Below are 19,717 nucleotides of genomic sequence, written 5' to 3'. Positions count from 1 at the left end.
TAAATATTGATCACGTGTACATGTATTCAATAATAAAAGAAGTTCGGTATAATCAATATTCGAAAATTGAAAATCGATAACTTAAACAAAGTGAAACATTTTAGATTCAATTTCCATTTAATAAAATATAAAAACTAAAAGTTCTTATGAATTCGGGCCTCGATTCAACGTCTTTTATAATAATCTACGTATTTTGCTCATTTTTTCTTATTTTCCAATTTTGTTTTTTGCAGCACCATTGCATAATGTTCAATCATTGAAATTTAATACCAAAGTTGTTAAACACAAAGGCCAGCAAATCAGAGAAAAGCATTAAGTGTAAAGCAGTGCAAAGGAAATGAAATTGTAAACAAGAAAAGTACGAAAGAAAAACACAAAAAAAAAGCCAAATAAAAAAGAAAATACAAAAAAAAAATCTATCAAACAAACCATAAAAATCAACTAAATGCCAAAGCGACAACAGAACTAAAATCTGACAACGAGAACAACAGAAACTGACAAAACGAACGAACCGAACAGACCAAAAGGACCCCATCCAATACACTCACGCTCCCCAATTGAATGTGTGTGAGTGAGCCAAGGCTAAGACAAAGACAAAGACAAGTGCAAAAAACAACAACAACAAGTAGAACAACAACAACTAGCTTGGCAACATTACGTACGACGAGCTGGCAACATTTACAACACTGGCAACATGCTGCTGAGGCGCTTACAACACAGCGGCAGCGGCAGCGGCAGCAACAGCCCCGCCAGAGCGCCCTCGCCCTCAAGTTCCCAAAAGCTAATCGGATTTACGAGACAACCTACAACAAGAACAACAACAACAACAACAACAACAACGTGGCTTTGGCCGCTGCTCTGCCTGACAGTTGTTGCTCATGTCAGCGCCCAAATAGGTAAGTGCCGCCCCTCCTATATTATCTGGTATAATTGTATCTAGAAAAATTAAAAATATAATATTAATAACAATAATGGGCATAGCTGTCATTTGGGGAGGTTCGGTTAGAAGCTGTGCTTCGCTAGATTACGACGATTCTACACACAGCCGAAACTCATTAAAAAGCGAAATATCATTAGCATAATTATGCACATTTGTAAAAAGGAATCAACCCCATTTTATATATATATATGTATATATCATTTATACACACAAGCACACGCACACATGTACGTTGCATTCAATTGATAAATGCAATTGAATTTGCGGTTTTTGAAAACTATCGAGCAATCAAATTTAATTACGCATTTTACAAATTATCATTATAAACTGAATAGAAATTATTTGAAATGTGCCTAACGCTAGGCCAGTTTTAAGCCTCATTATTACCAATTTTATTGCGTCGAATTTGGGTTTTGGTGGGGAAATAAATATGTATGTGTTTCGAGTGTCTGTAGACCTTATTAGATTCAATCTAAATATTTATAGTGAACAACATGATGCTTGCGTATGGCATGAACAAATAATCAAACAATATTCTAATACTCTTTCAAAGAGCGAAAAGAGTATATTAGTTTTATTTGTTTTAGAGACTTGAAAGCTAGAGGCCTGAACTTCGGGAAATAAATATATGCTTCGAGCATCTGTAGACCCCCAAATAATCAAACAAGATTCTAATACTCTATCACAAAGCAAAACGAGTATATTGGTTTTGTCCTTACTAGAGACTTGAAAGCTAGACCTAGACTCGTGTAGTTTGGGATATATCGGAAGATCGACAAAAAATTCGGAATATCCTAATTAATCTAGCTGTGAAGGATTAAAAGGCGAGTCTGTTTCATCCGACTGCAACGTTGTTTTTTGCTTTCGCTACATATACAGAATATATGATAAACACATCTTTACAGAATACATGAGAGAGATCAAATTTAGCCTTTTTTTTGCATATCGCCAAAAAGATATAGAAAATATTTTGACTTTAACCATGCACGCATTGCCTTCTTTGTGCATTTCAGAGTACAGCCGCGCCCCAAAGTCTTCCTTTCCACTTTGTGCAAGCTGAAAGAAAAAAGTGGGAAGGAAAAACACACAACAAGCTCATCAAGAGCTACAAAAAAAATGTTGTTAGACCAGGGAAAAGGGAAGGAGAAGAAGTAGAAAGGGATATGAAAACGAACGAGACGAACAGGAAGCAAAACATGCAAAAGCTATGCAATTTTTTTGCGCCTCTCTTAAAAGCAACAAATTGTGCAAAATGAGGTGGGACGGTGGGGAGAGTGAATTTAGTTACCGGCAGGCTGCGCCAAAGCTGAGCTCCTACAAATGCTAATGAACAGCATTTGTGGAAAAGAGGCGCACAGCTAAATGAAAATCTACAGCGGTAGACAACACTTTTTTTCTTAGTCCCCTTTTTGCACACTAAATTTAGACGCTGCCTGCGCTAAATTAATAATAATAACTAAAAAAAAAAAAAGATGTTGAGCGCAAGTGCATAATTAATTAATTAATTAGCCGGACGGTGTTACCAGAAATCTGAGCAAACTAAAAGAAAATCTGTTAACAGATGCGCCGCACTTTAAATGCGCTTTGCCATTTGAAGTTTACCCTGTAACTAACAAGCTGAAAGGGTATCTATTTTGACTGAATGTATGTTCAATTAGAAATAGAAGCGTAATATGTGAGCAGCATTTATCTCAGTCACGGGGCAACGCCTCGTCGTGTTTTGTACTTCTGACTGGTTTTTATAGACTTTTGCTACATGCAAAATGGAATGTTTCAATGCGGCTCGTTACGTTTTCATAGCCGCATAAATTTTGGGTGGATTCAGACAAAGACCCCTCATTTGTGTTACCAAAAACAGTCGCTCGAACATTTGTAACTTTGTTGTGCGACTCCCGACGTCGCCCACCCCCCAAATCGACATAATTAAAACAGCGGCAGCAGCTGTAGGACAACAAAACAAAGGCAACAAACTGCACTAACTGCATTTTGTTCATTAGCGATCCACACACACACACGCGCACACTCATAATAGGAGAGTGCATAGCATTCATATTCTATTCGCATATGCAACATGTAAATGCATAATTAATGCAGCTGAGGGTTTGAAGGCTCTGCGCATAAAGTGTTCCTGGATAGGGCAATGAATATGTCAGAGTGCAATAAGCGACAAATGTTGCCATTAAATGCTGCAGAATGGAGCGAATTGAATGGAATATTTTATAGAGATGTGCTTAAATTTCAAGGTTTTTTCATTAAGTCAAATATATGGATTAAATAATATGTTTTGCAACACTTCAACTCAGAACAAAGCTGACAGCTATGAAAGCGGGAAGTCAAGTGCTTGAAATTGTGACATTTTCTAACACTGTCTCAACGTATTCAAAGGTTAATTATATTTTTTTCAATTAAATACTTCGTTGAATAAGAGCCTTACCAAGTTTTGTAACTCTTGACAACTTTTCCAACTTTTAAACTAAAAACTTATAAAAAAACGACAGCTGGAAAAATGTATTTTAACAAGAAAAATTCACACGACAAAATTCAATTGAAGAGAGCTAAGAATATGGCAAAAGAAAATAAGCAAGAAAATCACTGACCCTTGAAAATAAATAATAATTACCAGCAGTGGCTAGGCGGGGGGGTGGGGGGGGGGGGGGTGGGAAGTAACAAAACGAAAAGTGCCTCAAAGAGTTAACAAAAGGGGAGAACAAAAACCAACTGAGAAAAAAAATCACACCAATAATTATAACAAAAAAAAGTTGTTAAGCGTTAATGTGGCGACGGCTGCAGAAGAGATGCGAGACTGAAAGAGAGCGAGAGCGAAAGAGAGAGCATGATGGGGAGCCACGCGAGCTGACGCTGAGCAATGGGCAATGTGGAACAAACTTATTAAAAATATTGAAGAATGAGGCAAGCGAGAGAGCACGTCGGGGCAGAGGGGGTGGAGCGCGGGCGCAATCGAAATGAAATGTGACACGCAAGGCAACAATAAAAACAAACTTCAGGTGCAAAGAGGTGTGCATGAGTGTGTGCATGTGTGTGAGAAAGTGAAGGTGCCGGCTATAAAGTAAGAAGTCGTTTTTTTTTATTATTATTTTTTTCGTTGATTTAATTAAATTAAAATTGCGGCCAGCTCGTAGTTATTTTTGTTGCTGTTGCTCGTTTGTTAACTGTGGCTATCCGCTTCTTGGCTTAAATATGCATTTCCGAGCCGGGTTTGCTTTATTTTTTTTTTTTTTTTTGGTTTGAGCGTGCAAGAAAATGTGCATGGGAAATGCATTTGCGGAATGTTTCCGGCTCTTCCCAGCGACTAGCTATGCAGTTTTCCCAGCTTTGTTCTTTGCCTGCCCCAGACCAGACAATGTCTTGTCTCTACTCTCGGTGGCCACCCACCCACTTGGCGCAATGCTTCGCTGCATGGGAAGCCAAATGACGATCAACAGCAACAACAACAACAACAACAACAACAACGACGACGACGAGAATTTCTCAAAGTTGGCTTATTCGCATGTCTCATGACTCAGAGCAAAGGCACAACTCCGACTGCAGATGCCTTATGCTTTATGACGCAAACTTTTCATTAAACATTTTTATAGCAACAAAACAAAAGAAGAAAAAAAATATAAAATAAAATGCTGAAAAAGTCCTGGAAAAAATTGCGCGAAACATTCAAACGTATTCTAAGCGCATAAACTGGGCATAAAGAAGTTGTTGGCAGCAGGGCGTGGGAACAAAAAGGGGCGCGAATTCTTCACACGTTTAGCATGAAGGAAAATTTTATGTAGAAACTTTTGGTGCCGCTTTTAATGAAAATGTTTTTCACGCACATTTTTCTGTGAATACGCTTTTCTGAAGTATTCTGATTTTGTCATGCATTGCAAGAAAAATTTGAAGTGAATATTTAATCTGGAAATGGCCGCCTAAGAATCAATTATTAAATCGAACTTCGAGCATATCGCATAATATGTCTGCAAGGGTATTTAAGCTTCGGTCATTTTTCATTTTATTTAACTTTTGTTTTTTACACCAACTTTTATGTATGCATTTTTATGATTTTCATTAGAGTTTTTTTTGCATTTGTCGTAGTTTATGCTCCGCACGCGCTATTTAACTTTAGAGTTTCTCGAAATTTATGACATCTGTTCCATGTTTCATGTACGATACGAGCAGATAATGCTTTTATGCTGCGACAATTGTGGTTGTATTTTTCTTTCGTTTTTTAGTCTTTACTCGCTCGATTGGCACTATCAATGGCTAAATAGAAAATAAGCCAGAAAAACGCTTTCAAAATGCTCTATAAATAATCGACTTGCAACATTGTGCGATTGCATTTCGTGTATTTAACAATTTACAAGCAAACAAACATGCAAAAATATTTCTGAAAAATAAATGTTGTTCGGCTAGTATTATATCATTACGCTATTTTTATAGATCCCCCGATAAAAGCGTGACGTGGGGCAGCCGTTGTCAGTTCCTAAAAGCTTTTTGAATTTACTGCAACATTTTAGTTTTATTATTTGCTTATTGCAATTTGCATTTTACAGTTAAAATGTTAAAATTGCATATCTTATGAACATGGATTTTCTCGCATTGTCTGACCTGCAGCTGAATATTTAAATTAGATTACATTTTTGTGTATTTCTCTTTCTTGTTAAAGTGTCAGATCTAATCAATTAGTTGATCGATTTTTAATATATATAAATTATTAAGGAACTTGCTCTGCAAATATTCTTTACTAGAGAAAGCTGGCATTAGATTAGATTACATTTTTGTGTATTTCTCCTTCTTGTTAAAGTGTCAGATCTAATCAATTAGTTGATCGATTTTTAAAATATATAAATTATTGAAGAACTTGCTCTGCAAATATTCTTTACTAGAGAAAGCTGGCATTAAATAAGATTACATTTTTGTCTATTTCTCCTTCTTGTTAAAGTGTCAGATCTAATCAATTAGGTAATCGATTTTTTTTAAATATATAAATTATTTAAAGAACTTGCACTGCAAATATACTTTACTAGAGAAAACTGGCATTATTTAAATTAATTCCACAATTTTGCCGCTCTCTAATCACACCACCCTGATTTTAAGGCAGTATAGATATGAAAAATATCTACTGGCACACACTTTCGACATCAATACCGATATTGACTAAAGAGTGTTGGAAAATACACTGGGAAATACAATTTTTTGCCATTGTCTTTAATATTAAATACCAAATTCTTTACAATTAAATTATATCGCCAATTTCGGCGCAATCTCTATTACCCCACACTCATGTAAACGAAGTAGAAGTGGGAAGTAGGAAAATAGACACAGGCACACACTAATAAATAATTAGATATTTATTAAAAACGGTTGGAAAATGCGCTGAGAAATTAATATTTTCGCGATTCTCTTTAATATTTAATACCAAATTCCTTAAATTTAAATTATAATATATTCCCAATTTTGCCGCATTCTTAAATCACCCCACGCACATCTTTCATGACAATGGAATATGGGTAGGAGGAATATCTAAAAAAATACACACTGACACACGCTGGCAGCTTCACATGTTTGGCTAACTAATTTCGAACACCTGTTTCTCATCCAATTTCGCAGACGCTTAAAATCGGAATCCGAATCAGAGTCAGCCGGGCGTCACGATTGCAAAACGTACCAAAATATTTGCGAAACACACACAACACACAATTCGCGACATATCGTCAGAAGTATCTATAAAATTGAGCGTGGGGTGAATGAAGATTGGTTGGGCTACTGGGCGTAGGAGCCGCAAGAGGAGTGAGTGCTTTGCATGTGTTGCCGATAATGTTTATGCTGTCAGTTACTGCTGCACATGACATTCAATTGCCACAAATCAAGATAGGGACAACTAGCAGGAGAAGTAGCTGTCAGGATCTGTAAAAAAAAGGAGAAGCAAAAAGCAGGCAAATGGAGCAAGAGCCGCAGTTTGTCTCCAGAGTCTGTGTACGAGGTATATTATAAAATGACTGCCAAGACGGAAGCACACATGTCTCTCCATACATATATGTATATATTGTTTTTTTTTTTTATACATTTCGCTAAGGGAACACGTGCCAATTGTTGGGTGTGCGTGTGTGTGTGTGTGTGTGTCGTACACACATTGTATCTCAGGAGGGGTAAGAAGAGCTGTCGCACTGTCTCTTTGTTCCCTTTTACAAATCACATGCTCAGTTTATGCCACGCACACACGCAAATATATGACTCTGTGTGTGTGGGAGTGTGTGTGTCAGATGTGTGACAACATCACATGCAGCATTGTTGTTGCTGTTGTTGTTGGCGTGTTGTTATCATAAAATAAAAATTTACTTCTGTGCGTACGTGTGAAGGAGTGTAGGAAACAGGGACGAGCTGAACACGCATTTGTGCTTCTTGACTTTTAAAATGGTTTTTTAAATTTGCTCTGGATTTAAATATGGCAGTGAGCAGTGAGTTGTTAAAAGCAGCTCAAGTCGTATACATGATGTAATTTGTCTGATGAAGCAGTTAACAGAAGATACAATTATGTAATGCTTCAGTTTGAATCTTTTCTGTATGGCATGCTCTAGGAAACTCCTTAGTCTGATTTGCCAAAAATTGTTGTTAGGCAATTCATTATAATCGACACACAATATTTCCTAATTATTGATATTGTGATTAAAGGGCTTTATTTTGGTACTAACATATTTTTCACATTTTAACAAAACTTCGATTTGAGCTTAACTATTCTTAAATGAGATTTTTCTTGATGGAATTCTGCTTGTATTTAATGAGCATAATAAAACTGAAAATGAGTTCTGTTAAGATATAGAGTACAGCACAAAATAGGTCCAATTCGACAGTGTATATTTTCTCACGTATGCCTATTGAAGGTTTCTGATATAGTTATTCGATGTTATTCAACTTTTATTAAAGTATTTAAGGTATTGCAAGGCTCGTAATTGATAAATATGCTCAAAATATGTTCAGACAAGAATTAAGTTTATAGCCGACTGCTGCTACTTGAGCTATATAATGTAATAGTTCAAAATTGATATAAATTGGGAGCCTAATGCTTTTAAGTTCTTATACTACATTTGGATAAAATATTTCTAAGACTGAAGAGTTTAATAAATAAGCTTCACTTGCAATGGAAAGTGCTTAGAAAGTCTTTAGTGCTGTCATACAGTTTGATATCAATATATTCTGCAGGTGGACTATATCGATTGAGCAGTTAGTACTGATCAACAATAGATTGTTATATGTTAAGATCGTAATAAGGACTTAAGTATTGGATTCAAGCGCATTGTAAAGAGAACATCGATGTTCTGAGCTTCGAAGCAAAACTTACTTACGGAGTGAATAGACTGGTCGACTGTTGAAATAAGGATAGAGAAAAATAAGAAAATACTGAGGGCTTTACATATACAAGCTTAAAGTAAGCCAGGTCTTCCTTTATGCATTACACACTTCGTGACAACGTTCCAATCAAGGAATTGGTTTAATCGATGAGCTTAGTGCATGCCAACAATGAAATCTTATAAATTAATTTGCTCTGGCAACACTTTATCGATAGTTCTAAGCTACTTAGCTACTTAAGCAATTGTTTATAAACGTTAACATGATGTTTACCTTTTATAGACTGCTCAAATCAACAATGCACTTTGAGACAAGACCCTCGACAAAGCGACAGCTTTTACTGCCCGAATGCAGCAGTGGGGGTTTGAGGTTGGGCGGCATTTCGAGACAAATACCGAAACGCAAATCAATTAAGGCGCTAATTGAATTGTTGCTGCTGCTGGTGACTGGCAACCGATGATGATTAGGGCCAAAACTAAATTGAATTGACCAAAGTCAAAGCACAGTGTAAGCGTGGGGAGAGATCCAGCTGTAGATTAGCAGGCAGCTCACAGCAAATGTTGGCGGACTGGGTGACAGCCAAGCCGCAATTAAATTTCCCAGTTCAAAATAAAATTAACGACCATTAAAAGAGAACTTGACTGAGCCAGATGAGACTTGGGACCGCAGCAATTTACGAGCGGGTCACTCGGTCAACAGTTGTGTGTTTGTGTGTGTGTGTCTGTGTGTGTGTGTGTGTGTCTGTGTGTCTGCTGTGTGTAAACACGTTAATTAAACGCAAGGATAATTATAATGTGCACAAGGAAATGGTTTTGCAGTGCGGCAGTAGCATGTGTCTGAGGCATGTGGCAGCAGGAACAGCAACAGCGGCGAAATGTGATTGAATTGCCAAGTGGCAAGCACCTCATTCAGCTGGGCGCCTCATATGTTGGGCGTGTCAGGAAGCGCACTCTTCGCATAATTATGCTGCATTAGAAAATGGAGCAGTCTGGCAAACAGCAGCCAACAATCTAACCAGCCAACAACAGCAACAAACAACAAGTTGTCAACGCCTGCGACTGGAGCACGACGACTCTTTGAAGTGTCTGTGGTGTCAGCAAGTGGGCAACGCCAAGCCAAACATATGCCCAGGCACGTAAATGAGGCCAATATGGCAACACTTCAACAGGTCGTCGAGCAAAAAGCGCGGAAGTACAACAAGCAAGAAGGTCTATCTTCGGCAAGCCGAATCTGGATTACTCTGCTAGACAAGTGGGCTTACTTTTTAGCTAATTGTAAGGAAATTAAGTAAGTGCCTTCTTATGGAGCTATATGACAGAGTATTCCGATGCTGTTAAGATTTCCCTTAAATGTAAGGAGCATAGTGAAACTATTCTAGAATCTTTAAAGAACTTCTATCATTTTTAAAGCAGTTTAAATCATTTTAAATAGTCCACTCATATTTTCATAACTAGCTAACATTTTGCCAACAAAAAATTGATTTCCAAATGTAATCAATTTAGATGCAAAACTTTTTTATATTGAGCACAAATAACGACTAGAAAGTTATGCAGCTGAAAATCGGTTTCGGTTACAAGAAGGTTGTAGAAGTGGAATAGTTAAAGAGGGCTTTCATAATGAAAGTTGTGAAACAGATCAGAATAATCAAAGTACGTTAAGTATGTAACCATGTTAGCTGGGAAATTTAAATTAGTTGAAGCCGTGCGGGCATCCACTCGGCAGACTCCTGACTAGACAACTACTAGATGCAGCAGACAGCAGCCACTTGATTCTAATCAACTCAGTTGTCTGTGGACTGTCGGCTAACTGACTCACAGCCAGACAATTATGCCAAATAGATATAGAGACAGAGATTCAGGCAGGCAACCAACCAGCCAAACAAGGCACAGTCTACAGCTGTGCTCCGGCCTGTCACTCTGCCAATTGAATATGCAAATTGGTAACGGCGACGCAGTCAATCCAAACCCAGCCACCCAGCTCCGGGACGATTCGTTCTGTTAACCAATGCTCCAGACAAAAATGTATAAAATAGAGGAAAAAATTAATAGAATTCTTATGAATATATATTTTACTGGATATGCTTTCTTCTCTCTCTCGAGAGAGAGATAGACAGAGAGAGTGCTCTCCAGCTGCATATGTGCCCTCAATTCTGGTATTTGCATTTTAAATTAAAAGGTTTTACGCTTTTATTTTGATTTGTGCAAATGTTGGACAAGAGATTTTTAGATTGTGTGTAATTATTGTAAATGTAACATGCTGAAGAGCTCCGCAAATGAAGTGTCATTGTGTTGGGCAGCGCATGTGTTGCACAAGGGACTCAAATACTTGAGTTCCCTGTCTCCATGCTGTTGACTTTGTGATGAGCTTGAAATGAAGCTTGAATTGGATTAGCATTGTGGGCAGATTGACAGCTAACAAAGAACTTAATTAATGAAGTTGTCATCTTAGCTGAGAGCTAGTTGAAAATATTATAAAACTGGGGTAGCAAGGCAAACTTTTCCATTAAAACAACTTTTGACATTTTTGCGTTATTATTGCTGTTTAAATTGTGATATATGAAAATATCCTTGAAATAGCTTTTTGATGTTCTTATTATTATTATTATTGTAAATATATTATGCCGTTTAAAGTTGAAATAAATCAATAAGATATTTCCACCTGACGCGAGCTTGAAATCGTAAAAAGCTTTAATGAGCTTTCAATTGTTGCAAGGAAAAACAATTGATGTTAAAAGTTCATTTAGCTACGCCTCACTTTGAAGCTTTATGAAAAGAAACCTTTGACCTTCATGCTAGGAGCTTTCTGCCTTCGTCCAAATCTCAGGACCTCGTACTTGAGGGTTCATTTGGTTAGCTCCTCTTAATAAAGTCTCCATTGCCAGGTAAGCCTGTTGAGACTGTAGCTTAACATAACACAAATATTTATTTAAGCCAGCGCAACAACAATCTTTGCTCTGGTATTTCAGTGCTCAAAAACACAAAAATAAAGCCACAAAAATAAAAAGTAGGGAATAAAGGAGAGGCCACCATTTCTCTCGCTGGTGCCCTCGGGGCTTTTGGGTTTTTGGCAGTTGCGGTTTATTTTATATTTGTTGGGTCTGGCGGAGGTTCTCTGTGCGTGAGTTGTCTGATAAATTCCAGTTTTGACAGTCGAATTAACCTGTCATGCTTCTGGTGGCACGAGTGGGCTCTGTTAAGATCACAAGCAACAACAAAAAGAATGTTGCATGTTTTGCGGCGCTCTGACATGGACAACAACCCAGCTCGTATAACGCTGCATATGCAAAATAGAAAATAGAAAGAAGTGAAAAACAAAGCATAAAAACCCAAAGCGCATTTTCAAGAATTCGCGCTAAGCTAGAGTCTCTTTTTTTGTTTGTGTGTTTCACCCTTTGTTCTTTTGACTTGTTGACTTGTCAGGGCCTGACATGGTGTCTGGTGGGTGGCATGATCTAGGGGCTCTTGACATTGTATAAACTGTCATTTAGTTTGTACAACTTGACAGCTAACCATTCATTTTCGGCAACCGGAGAGCGAGTCGAAACAGTCGAAAAAAAACTGTCTAATGCTTTGTCTGAAGTCAAGAGTTGCAGCTGCCACACAGTCTGAGGCAGCTCTCGAGAGGTGTCGCACAAATTAAATGGTTGCCTGTCATTCAGGCACCAGCCCATAAAAAGAAAAATAAAATAACTGCCCCCCATACTCTAGGCTGGCTGCAGCTGCCAGGTTGCAGCTACTTGGCAAAAAAATGAGATTCTCGCATGACTCACGCACCTGCCGTTGCAGCAGTCGCCGTGATTCCTTTCCCTGGCTTTGGCTCCCAAGTTAAATGGCTGCATTTTTCAGCCAAAGTGCAGCGTAAATATTTGCTAATGTTCCGTCAGCGTTGCAGCTCGTGCATAATGTCAGCCCCAACCCCCCCTCTCACACAAAGCCCTTGCCTTGACTTTGATTAAATGCAACGCGTTAAACAAATTCTTGAGGCGTTTGCCGTTGCACAAAGTTGACGTCGCTCAGATTTGTTATCCCTACAATGTCCTTTCCCTACATACGCGTGTGTGTCAGTGCATGTGTGCGTGTGTGTGAGTGTGCAGGTGTCCATATCCAGGTGAAATTGCAAGTTGTTCGGGCTGCATAACTATTTCTATGCATAAATTAGCGCAAACTGTGAGAGGAAATAGTATTAAGCTTGGTAAAAAAAGACGTTGATCTTAATAATGCTGTTGAAGTTAAATGTATAGCTAAGAAATAATGCAATCTTAAAAAAATCCGTTTATGTTCACAGATTTTTTTTAAACTTTTCAACTTCCCATGACGCATAAGTGCTTAAACGGAAGCAAATTATGCATCAAAAATTTAATTTCCTTTGTAACTCGAGACTCCAAACTCATTTAGCGACAAAACGGTTCTCAAAAAAATACCTAAAAATTAATTGAAAGCAGTAAGGAGTACAGAAAAACGTGTCTCTCAATAGAATTTATTGGAAAGGAAAACAAATCAGCAAGGGCAAATTAACGATTCCTAAGCTCCATGTATATATTGGAAAGAGCAATCAGAAGCTTCTGCTCTAAGCCTGTAACTCACTTCAGAAGTCTAACTAAGCAAAAAAGTTGTCAGAGCTATTTTGATTTTGTTTTCTGCTTTTGCTGTTGGTCAACTTATTTTACACCGACGAGAGGAAGCAATAAGGGAAGCCTTAAAAGAGTGCTGCTGCTGCTATTAGTACACTCCAGAAGTTGCAACCACATTGCAAGTCTTATTATGCATGTATGTGGCAGGTAGCGTATTAAATTTCGCTTTCAAAATTTGCCAACTGTTCGAAACTGTCGACAGTCGTCGGTTGGCCGCTTACAAATTGCATCTGCTCATTGATTTTGTGGCATGTTGCAAGCTAACAGTAGCTCCAACCATGTCCAACAACTGTTGGCAACAACTAACTGTGAAGCCTTGACATCGCATCGTGGCCAATTGTCGGTTGGCTTTCGTGGCATGTGCGTAGCTGACATGACGAGCTCGTATTGACTTCATTTGAGTTGGGTATTTGGTATCGGATTACTAGAAAAGGGTCTCCTTATTATGTGCTACCCGTCTGCTTAAAGGGTCGAGAATCGGAACTGATTTATGACAGGTAAACGAAGCAGCTTGACCAAACCAGAGGCTACCAAGCATTCGCAGTCGCACAAGATTGAACGCATTGGGTTACAGTTGCAGCAATGACTAATGGTGAAACTAATATCCAACTGCCCTCAGGTAAATAAGTGGACGAGTTATTAATGCCCCAAATGTTATTACCAGAGTGTTGCAACATAAAATTTAATATAAATTTAGCCATGTTATAGGTAACTGCTATTTGTGCACCAAGACTTGTTGAATCATTAAATGACTTAAAGAAATTTTTATAATATCTTTTAATTTACTTAATGCTGCTTGGCAACTTTTGACTGTAAAACTCTATGCTTCAGGCTTTTGTATTCAATTCATTTTTTGCGGAAGGCCGTTAAGCTAGAAAAATGCACTTCAAACAACACTCAGTGGCATTTATTTCTTATACAACAACGCATATCAAATAGTATTTGCATATAATTTCCAAGTGCTTTAAAAATATACAATCTACATAGAGAGTGTGAGAGAGAAAGAGAGAGAGAGAGAGAGAGAGCGAGAGAAAGATCGTTTTTGGCAAGTGCGCAAATCTCATTTGCGGCTCTTCGCTTTATACGAAATGCTAATCGCAGCACACAATTCTTTGTCCATGACTCACGTAGGCGTATGCGTAATATTTTCTAGTTCTCTATTTATAGGGCAGACACTTTCAATATGCAATTTACGCAATTGCAATTGGTGTCTACTTTAATTGTTGCTGCAGTAAGTTTGCTTTTTTATTGATATTCCAAATTAGCTGCTAAGAATCGAATGGAACAAAATGCGCTGCAAGTGCGTAGCACATTTGATTCGAAAGCAACTTAATTTTAGACACGTGACTCATTCAGACTGAGCTATTTAATCGGCTAAGGCAGTGGATTTCGTGGCTCTCGATTCGTTTTGTACACTGGGTACTTCAAGTAACTCTCCACTTCACAAATGCCCAATTCCCACTGCTCGTAGCCCATTGTAAATAAATCATTTTACTGGCTGGCATTATTTGCCACTTCAGCCATAAGCTTAAGATCTTAAGATCCCAAACAAAAACCACATTTGTTGCGGTTGCTGCAATCTGCCCGCCCTCCGCCCGCCCGCCCTCCAACCTTTAAACTCCACCCCTCTGGCAGCAGCAGGTGATATGTGTACTTAAGAACTTAAAAACTTGGAAGCGAGTTTCGGTTTGCTTTTCGAGTTAAGAAGTTGACGCTGTGTGTGGCTGCATTAAAGTTTTACTTGAGGTCAAGTTGCCGGCGTCCCAAAGTGTTGACACAGCTCTCAATTTGTAATTTGTCCGACTTCACTAAGTGGGCGGCGTGGGCGTGGGCCAGATTATATTTGCATTAATGCGACACACATCAAAGTAAGCAAATAATAAAACAAACAAAAAATATATGTATATATATATATGGAACTTCTTGTGCTTGTCTTGAGCAAAAGTTTTCGTGTCGAAAACTTAAAGCCGTGCCAACATTTGGCGGCCGAAGCCAAAAGAAAACACTTTTCCACTGAGAAAGAACTTCCCCCCCGTTTGTGTATGTAAATATTATTAGAACGGGACGCAACAAAAGTTCAAACACATTTAAATTAGGCCTGAGCGCATTTTGATGATGCTTAAAACTTTTACAACAATTCTCCCGCTCACACGCATATCTCTCTCTCTCTCTTTCTCTCTCTCTCTCTGTCTATCGTTTGCTCCTTGTTGCAAACTTTTTGTAGACAACATTTTTGCTTGTTAGTTTTGTTGTTGTTGCAGAAACATGTTCCCATCATTATAATGTGTAATGCTTTATTACAGTAACTTTTTTACGCAACATTTTGTCGTAATTTTATTTTATTTGTTTTTTTTTTTTTTTTTTGCACTCTATAAGAAAAACAAAACTTCTTTAAATAAAGTTGTCAAGTCAGCAAATTTTGTGTTTTTAGGTGTCAGGCAGTGTGAGAGTTTGTTTTCCTTTTTGTTTGTTTCGTCTTCTTAAAGATATGCATAATGGAATTGTATTAAATTAGCCAAACATGTGATTTGCATAACAAAGTCCGCGAGAGCAGGTTGCTCAAAATAACAGCTGGACTTGACTTTAAACTAGCTTTAATCAAAGCTACTCTCTGTCCATAAATGGCTGAATGTAAAGCTGTAAAACTCTAAAGCGACATAATAATTTCGTCTTATCAATTCTGCTTTTCAGTCAATACAATTAATCTCATTTGAAGTTTTCACCTTGGCCTTAAGATTTCTTTGGAGGTAAAAAGAAGTAAAGCTCTTTTCAAACTGAAGCTCATATGTTAAGCTTATTAACGTCTTCAGTAAATACTATATATATATATATATATAAATATATATATACTGCTTCTTGAATCATGTGCGGGCATCGCACAAATCCGCAACTGAACTGTAAATCGCTTATAGTTTTTTGTATTGCTGAAACCACATCAAAAATATATGAAAGACAATTGCCACAGCAACATTTAATACTGTCAAACAGAAATTGGCAGCATCGTGTGGCCCCGTTGACATTTTGTTGTCCCAAGTTGAATGTAAGCGGCTTTTACTTATCGTTTGACATTTTTGTGACTTGTGCAATACACACATACACACACACACCCAAGCACACAATCCTGCTACCCCCTGCAGGAAGGCCAGTAAGTCCGCTCTGCACTTGGGCACTAGCAATTTTCATGTGCTGTGAGGCAGCTGTAAAAAATAGACCACAACAAAAAGGCTGCCAACTTCAGCAGTCAAGTATGTCACCATGTGTATAGAACTATAAACAGAACAAATACTGAGAATATTTCTCAGAGTATTAAAATTGAAATTGAAGAAAGCAAGTAAAATAGTTAAAGGCTAAGAAAATCTATAAATTGAGGAGCTTTTAATAATTCCCTTTAATGAGCTATTTAGCGAATTACGCTAAATGGGCAAGTAAAGGGAAAGCTCCTCCTCCCTATTTTAACAGCTTAAGCTTTAAATTTGAAAGAACTGTATAAAAAGACAAGACATATTACTTCATTTTTAAATGAATAACTTATGAGAATGATGTCTAGCTGCATTCTCGACCCCAGCTAGAAATCATTTTTGCACTTCCTTTTCATTTAACGCTAGGCTTTTCTATTTATAAAAAGAGAAAGTAAGCTGCCTCGCTCTCGCTCTCGCTCTCTCTCTCGCTCACGCTGTCTCTTTCATTTGGCCGCTTAATCAGCGCTTAAGTAGGAACTCGGAAAAGCCGCCAACCGTCAACCTTTCCGCACTTGCGCTCACTTGAACTTAATTTGGTAAGTGGTTTGAGCTCGCGTCCCCTTACCCTCACCGTCTCCTACTACTGCCTACTGCCCTTTTCCTGGTGGGCGCGTCATAAACGTCTGGTAAAACAGTGGAAAACACAACGGTAGCAACACACGGTAGTGGAGTGGGAGTGGGAGCGGGAGCTCAGAGAGAAAAATATAACAACAATATGGAGCGAACTCTAGGCTGGGGCTGGCAATAAAAACGCACTTGGCTTCACTCGAGGCAGCTCTCCCTTCAACAGTCTGTCGACTGGTTACCACTTCCGGCGGCAAAAGCAGTTCCTGCCACAGGTAACCAAAGGCAACCCCAAAATGTCTGGCTTGAGAGGCGAGTCGAGTCGAGTCGAGTTGAGTTGAGTTGAGTTGAGCGTTGAACCAGCGTCTGGGAGCAACATATGCAAATTTAATATTTTTATTAAAAAAGTTTTTTGGACCACACAAAGAAGCACCAGACGAGGAGACAGCAGCACCACCGCCACCACACACTTCACAAAGGATGGGTTGCAAGAGAGAGAGAGTGAGAGAGAGAGTGACAGAGAGAGAGAGAGAGAGAGAGAGAGTCTATGTGTGTGTGGCACTGTCGCTGTTTTGATAGGGAAGCGAATTAAGTGCCGCGGTTCGGGCAAGTTTTTTAAAACATTTTGCTCCCTCTCTGTCTTCCTATAAAAACAAGTTTTTTCTTCATGCAAAAATATTACCCGTGTCCCTTGCTCAACCCTTTACCCAGCGACCCGCTCTGCTGAGTTTGTTTTGTTGCTCAGTTCGCTTTGTTATTGTTGGCGCTGTTTGTATTGTTAGTCAGTTTTCAGCTCCTTTTCTTGTAGCCCCACTAGCTCTGCTTCTTCTTTTCATTTTTTCCCCATGCATGGGGAGTTTGTACAAAATTTAAACTCGCAAGCAAAAAGCTTTTCCCTTGAGCTAAATCTAATTGTGTTGTCCTGGATACCTTAATGCTACCGATGAATGTCTGCTATCTGGAAGATATCCTGAAATCGAATCGCCTTGTGCTTTGAGTACGATCTAAGCTAGGGTTAAGTTATCTAAACTTAAATTATCTGAATCTGTAAGAAAACAACTAAAGAGAAAAGCATCGTTGTAGTTCGTTACTTTTATTATCTTCACACACTTCGAGTGCTGCTTTGTGGCATGCCCCAACCCTTATTTATTATTAATTTCAAATTGAATTTGCATTAACATTACATTTTCAATTTGGGGCTGGCTCCACAAGCCGCAAGCCCGATTGAAAAATATATTTTAAGCGATGTGAAGACAACTTTCACAGATCCCAAAAGCGAAGAAGGACATGCAGGACCTTCATCAACATTTAAGGTAATGACAACAGAAATGGCCCATAACAATAATGTGAATTTCTCCTTAACCCGAATGTGCTGCTCTGTATGGGGCCATAAATAAAACAAACGACACAAACGATAACCACAAATTCCATTAAAAAGCCCATTCTCCATTCGATTCATTGCTTCATTATGATGTGCTAGGTAGAGTAACTACCCTCCCTGCAGCCGGCACCATGCCCAGAGGACTAAAACTAACCACCTAGCAAATGTGTCTACAGATAACCCAAAACCTAAACAGAGTAGTTCAAAATTATGTCACAGCTCTTTGGTTTGAACCAACCCCCTCCCCCCTTTCCATTCACCTGTCTGACCTCTGATACCCCCCACCGCGCAGACCACTCACCTCAGCGGGGTGGTTGGGATTCGTTTGACCTTTGCTTTTGAATAAAGTGCTGAAAAAAAAAAACAAAAACAAAACAACGAATTGTGCACAAAACAACCGAATCGAAATGTTGGATCCCGAGCTCGGGTTCTGGTTCTGATTCCAGCCACACACAAAAATTTGCTTTTCTATTCTCAGGCTGCGTTGACATTCCCCGCTGTGTCGCTTCCCCCCACCGCCCCCTTATTCCCCCTTTCAATTTCGTTCGTCCTTTCGGCGGGTTTTGCCAGCTCTTTATTCGCTCTTTATTTTCCTGTTGTTCCAAGACCTTGTGACTTGTGCATAAATAAATTTTCGCATGTTGGCAGCACATTTGGCTGGCTGACTTCACGTCTCATCGTGTTCCACTATTTTCCTTTTGCTCTACGATTTGAATTTCCGTTGTATACCCTCACGAAAGGCATTAAAAATCTGTGGTGACTTGTGTAACGTCTATAAGGGAACTTTGTGCAGGTAGCACATATGTCTAAATCGTTCGAAATTAACCATTCCATAATATAGCTGCCATTAGCACGATTCATCGAAAGTGAAGAATCTTCTTTTTCTATAAGAAAAATGGGTCGAACGGAAAAATAATAGAAATCTCCAGGGTTTCACATATCTGTCCGTATCAGATCGACCGACTATATCGTTTCTCACAAGGCCGATAATCGATCTTAATTAAAGCTTTTGTATATAGGCACGTCTGCTTTAAAAGGGCATTTAATATTCGGCGTGCAGTTCCTTTTTTTTGACCCGCCCCTTCTCAAGTTATAATAATGTTTTTCGGACGTAATTACACTTTAGCTGTGAGCATGCTTAGGTTTTAAACTGTGTCACCGGCTCTTTAGTTCGTTTTCTTTTCCTGTTTCGCTAAGTGTTACGAGTCCAAGTTCTATGCGCCGCGTAATGGAGGGACTGGGACTAGCTGTACAACGTCAAGCGTTGATTGATTGATGGAACTGTGCCATACTTTGACTTGGGTTGGGGCAAAGGGTTGACCTATTGGTGGGAAAATTGAAAAACTAATACAGTAATGGATATTCGGCACATTTTCTAATCATATATTATTTTCTATCTATTTGCAGGTAAGCTTCCATAATACAAGAATCATATAAATAATAGAAATAAAACAAAACTGAGTGAGTATCACGATAATTTTAAATGGATTCCCGGAAGTTTCCGTTAAATTTGTTTTGTTGAAAACGAGTTTGACGGCAAATAAAAGAGTTTAAAAGAGTTAAAGGCACAATTTAAAGCTGGACATTGCAAACCTCAATTGAAAAATTATATTGCTATGGTTACC

The 19,717-nt window shown here is 38.5% G+C and overlaps 1 protein-coding gene and 1 long non-coding RNA gene across 12 annotated transcripts in view; both read left to right on the top strand.

Annotated features, from left to right (window-relative positions):
- Window positions 1-19,717, top strand: part of LOC135433442 (hemicentin-1-like) — a 216,122-nt gene that overhangs the window by 146,579 nt on the left and 49,826 nt on the right. For all 11 annotated transcript variants that reach the window (XR_010437093.1, XM_064689529.1, XM_064689526.1 and 8 more), the window contains one exon: window positions 234-896. Coding sequence is in view for 10 of the 11 variants with exons in the window: in XM_064689529.1 (XP_064545599.1) it covers window positions 695-896 (202 nt within the window). In the remaining variant the exon portion in view is untranslated. The remainder of the gene's footprint in view (window positions 1-233; window positions 897-19,717) is intronic.
- On the top strand, window positions 3,587-19,656 carry LOC135433566 (uncharacterized). The gene is made up of 2 exons (XR_010437116.1): window positions 3,587-4,007; window positions 19,500-19,656. It is a non-coding gene; the product is annotated as an uncharacterized LOC135433566 (long non-coding RNA).

This window comes from Drosophila montana, unplaced genomic scaffold, assembly GCF_035044405.1.
Source record: "Drosophila montana isolate Dmon_TW-CO22-7 unplaced genomic scaffold, ASM3504440v1 contig_3218_1, whole genome shotgun sequence".
Lineage (NCBI taxonomy): Eukaryota > Metazoa > Arthropoda > Insecta > Diptera > Drosophilidae > Drosophila > Drosophila montana.
The sequence above is the reverse complement of the archived record's forward strand: the minus strand, read 5'-3'. Positions and strand labels throughout refer to the sequence as shown.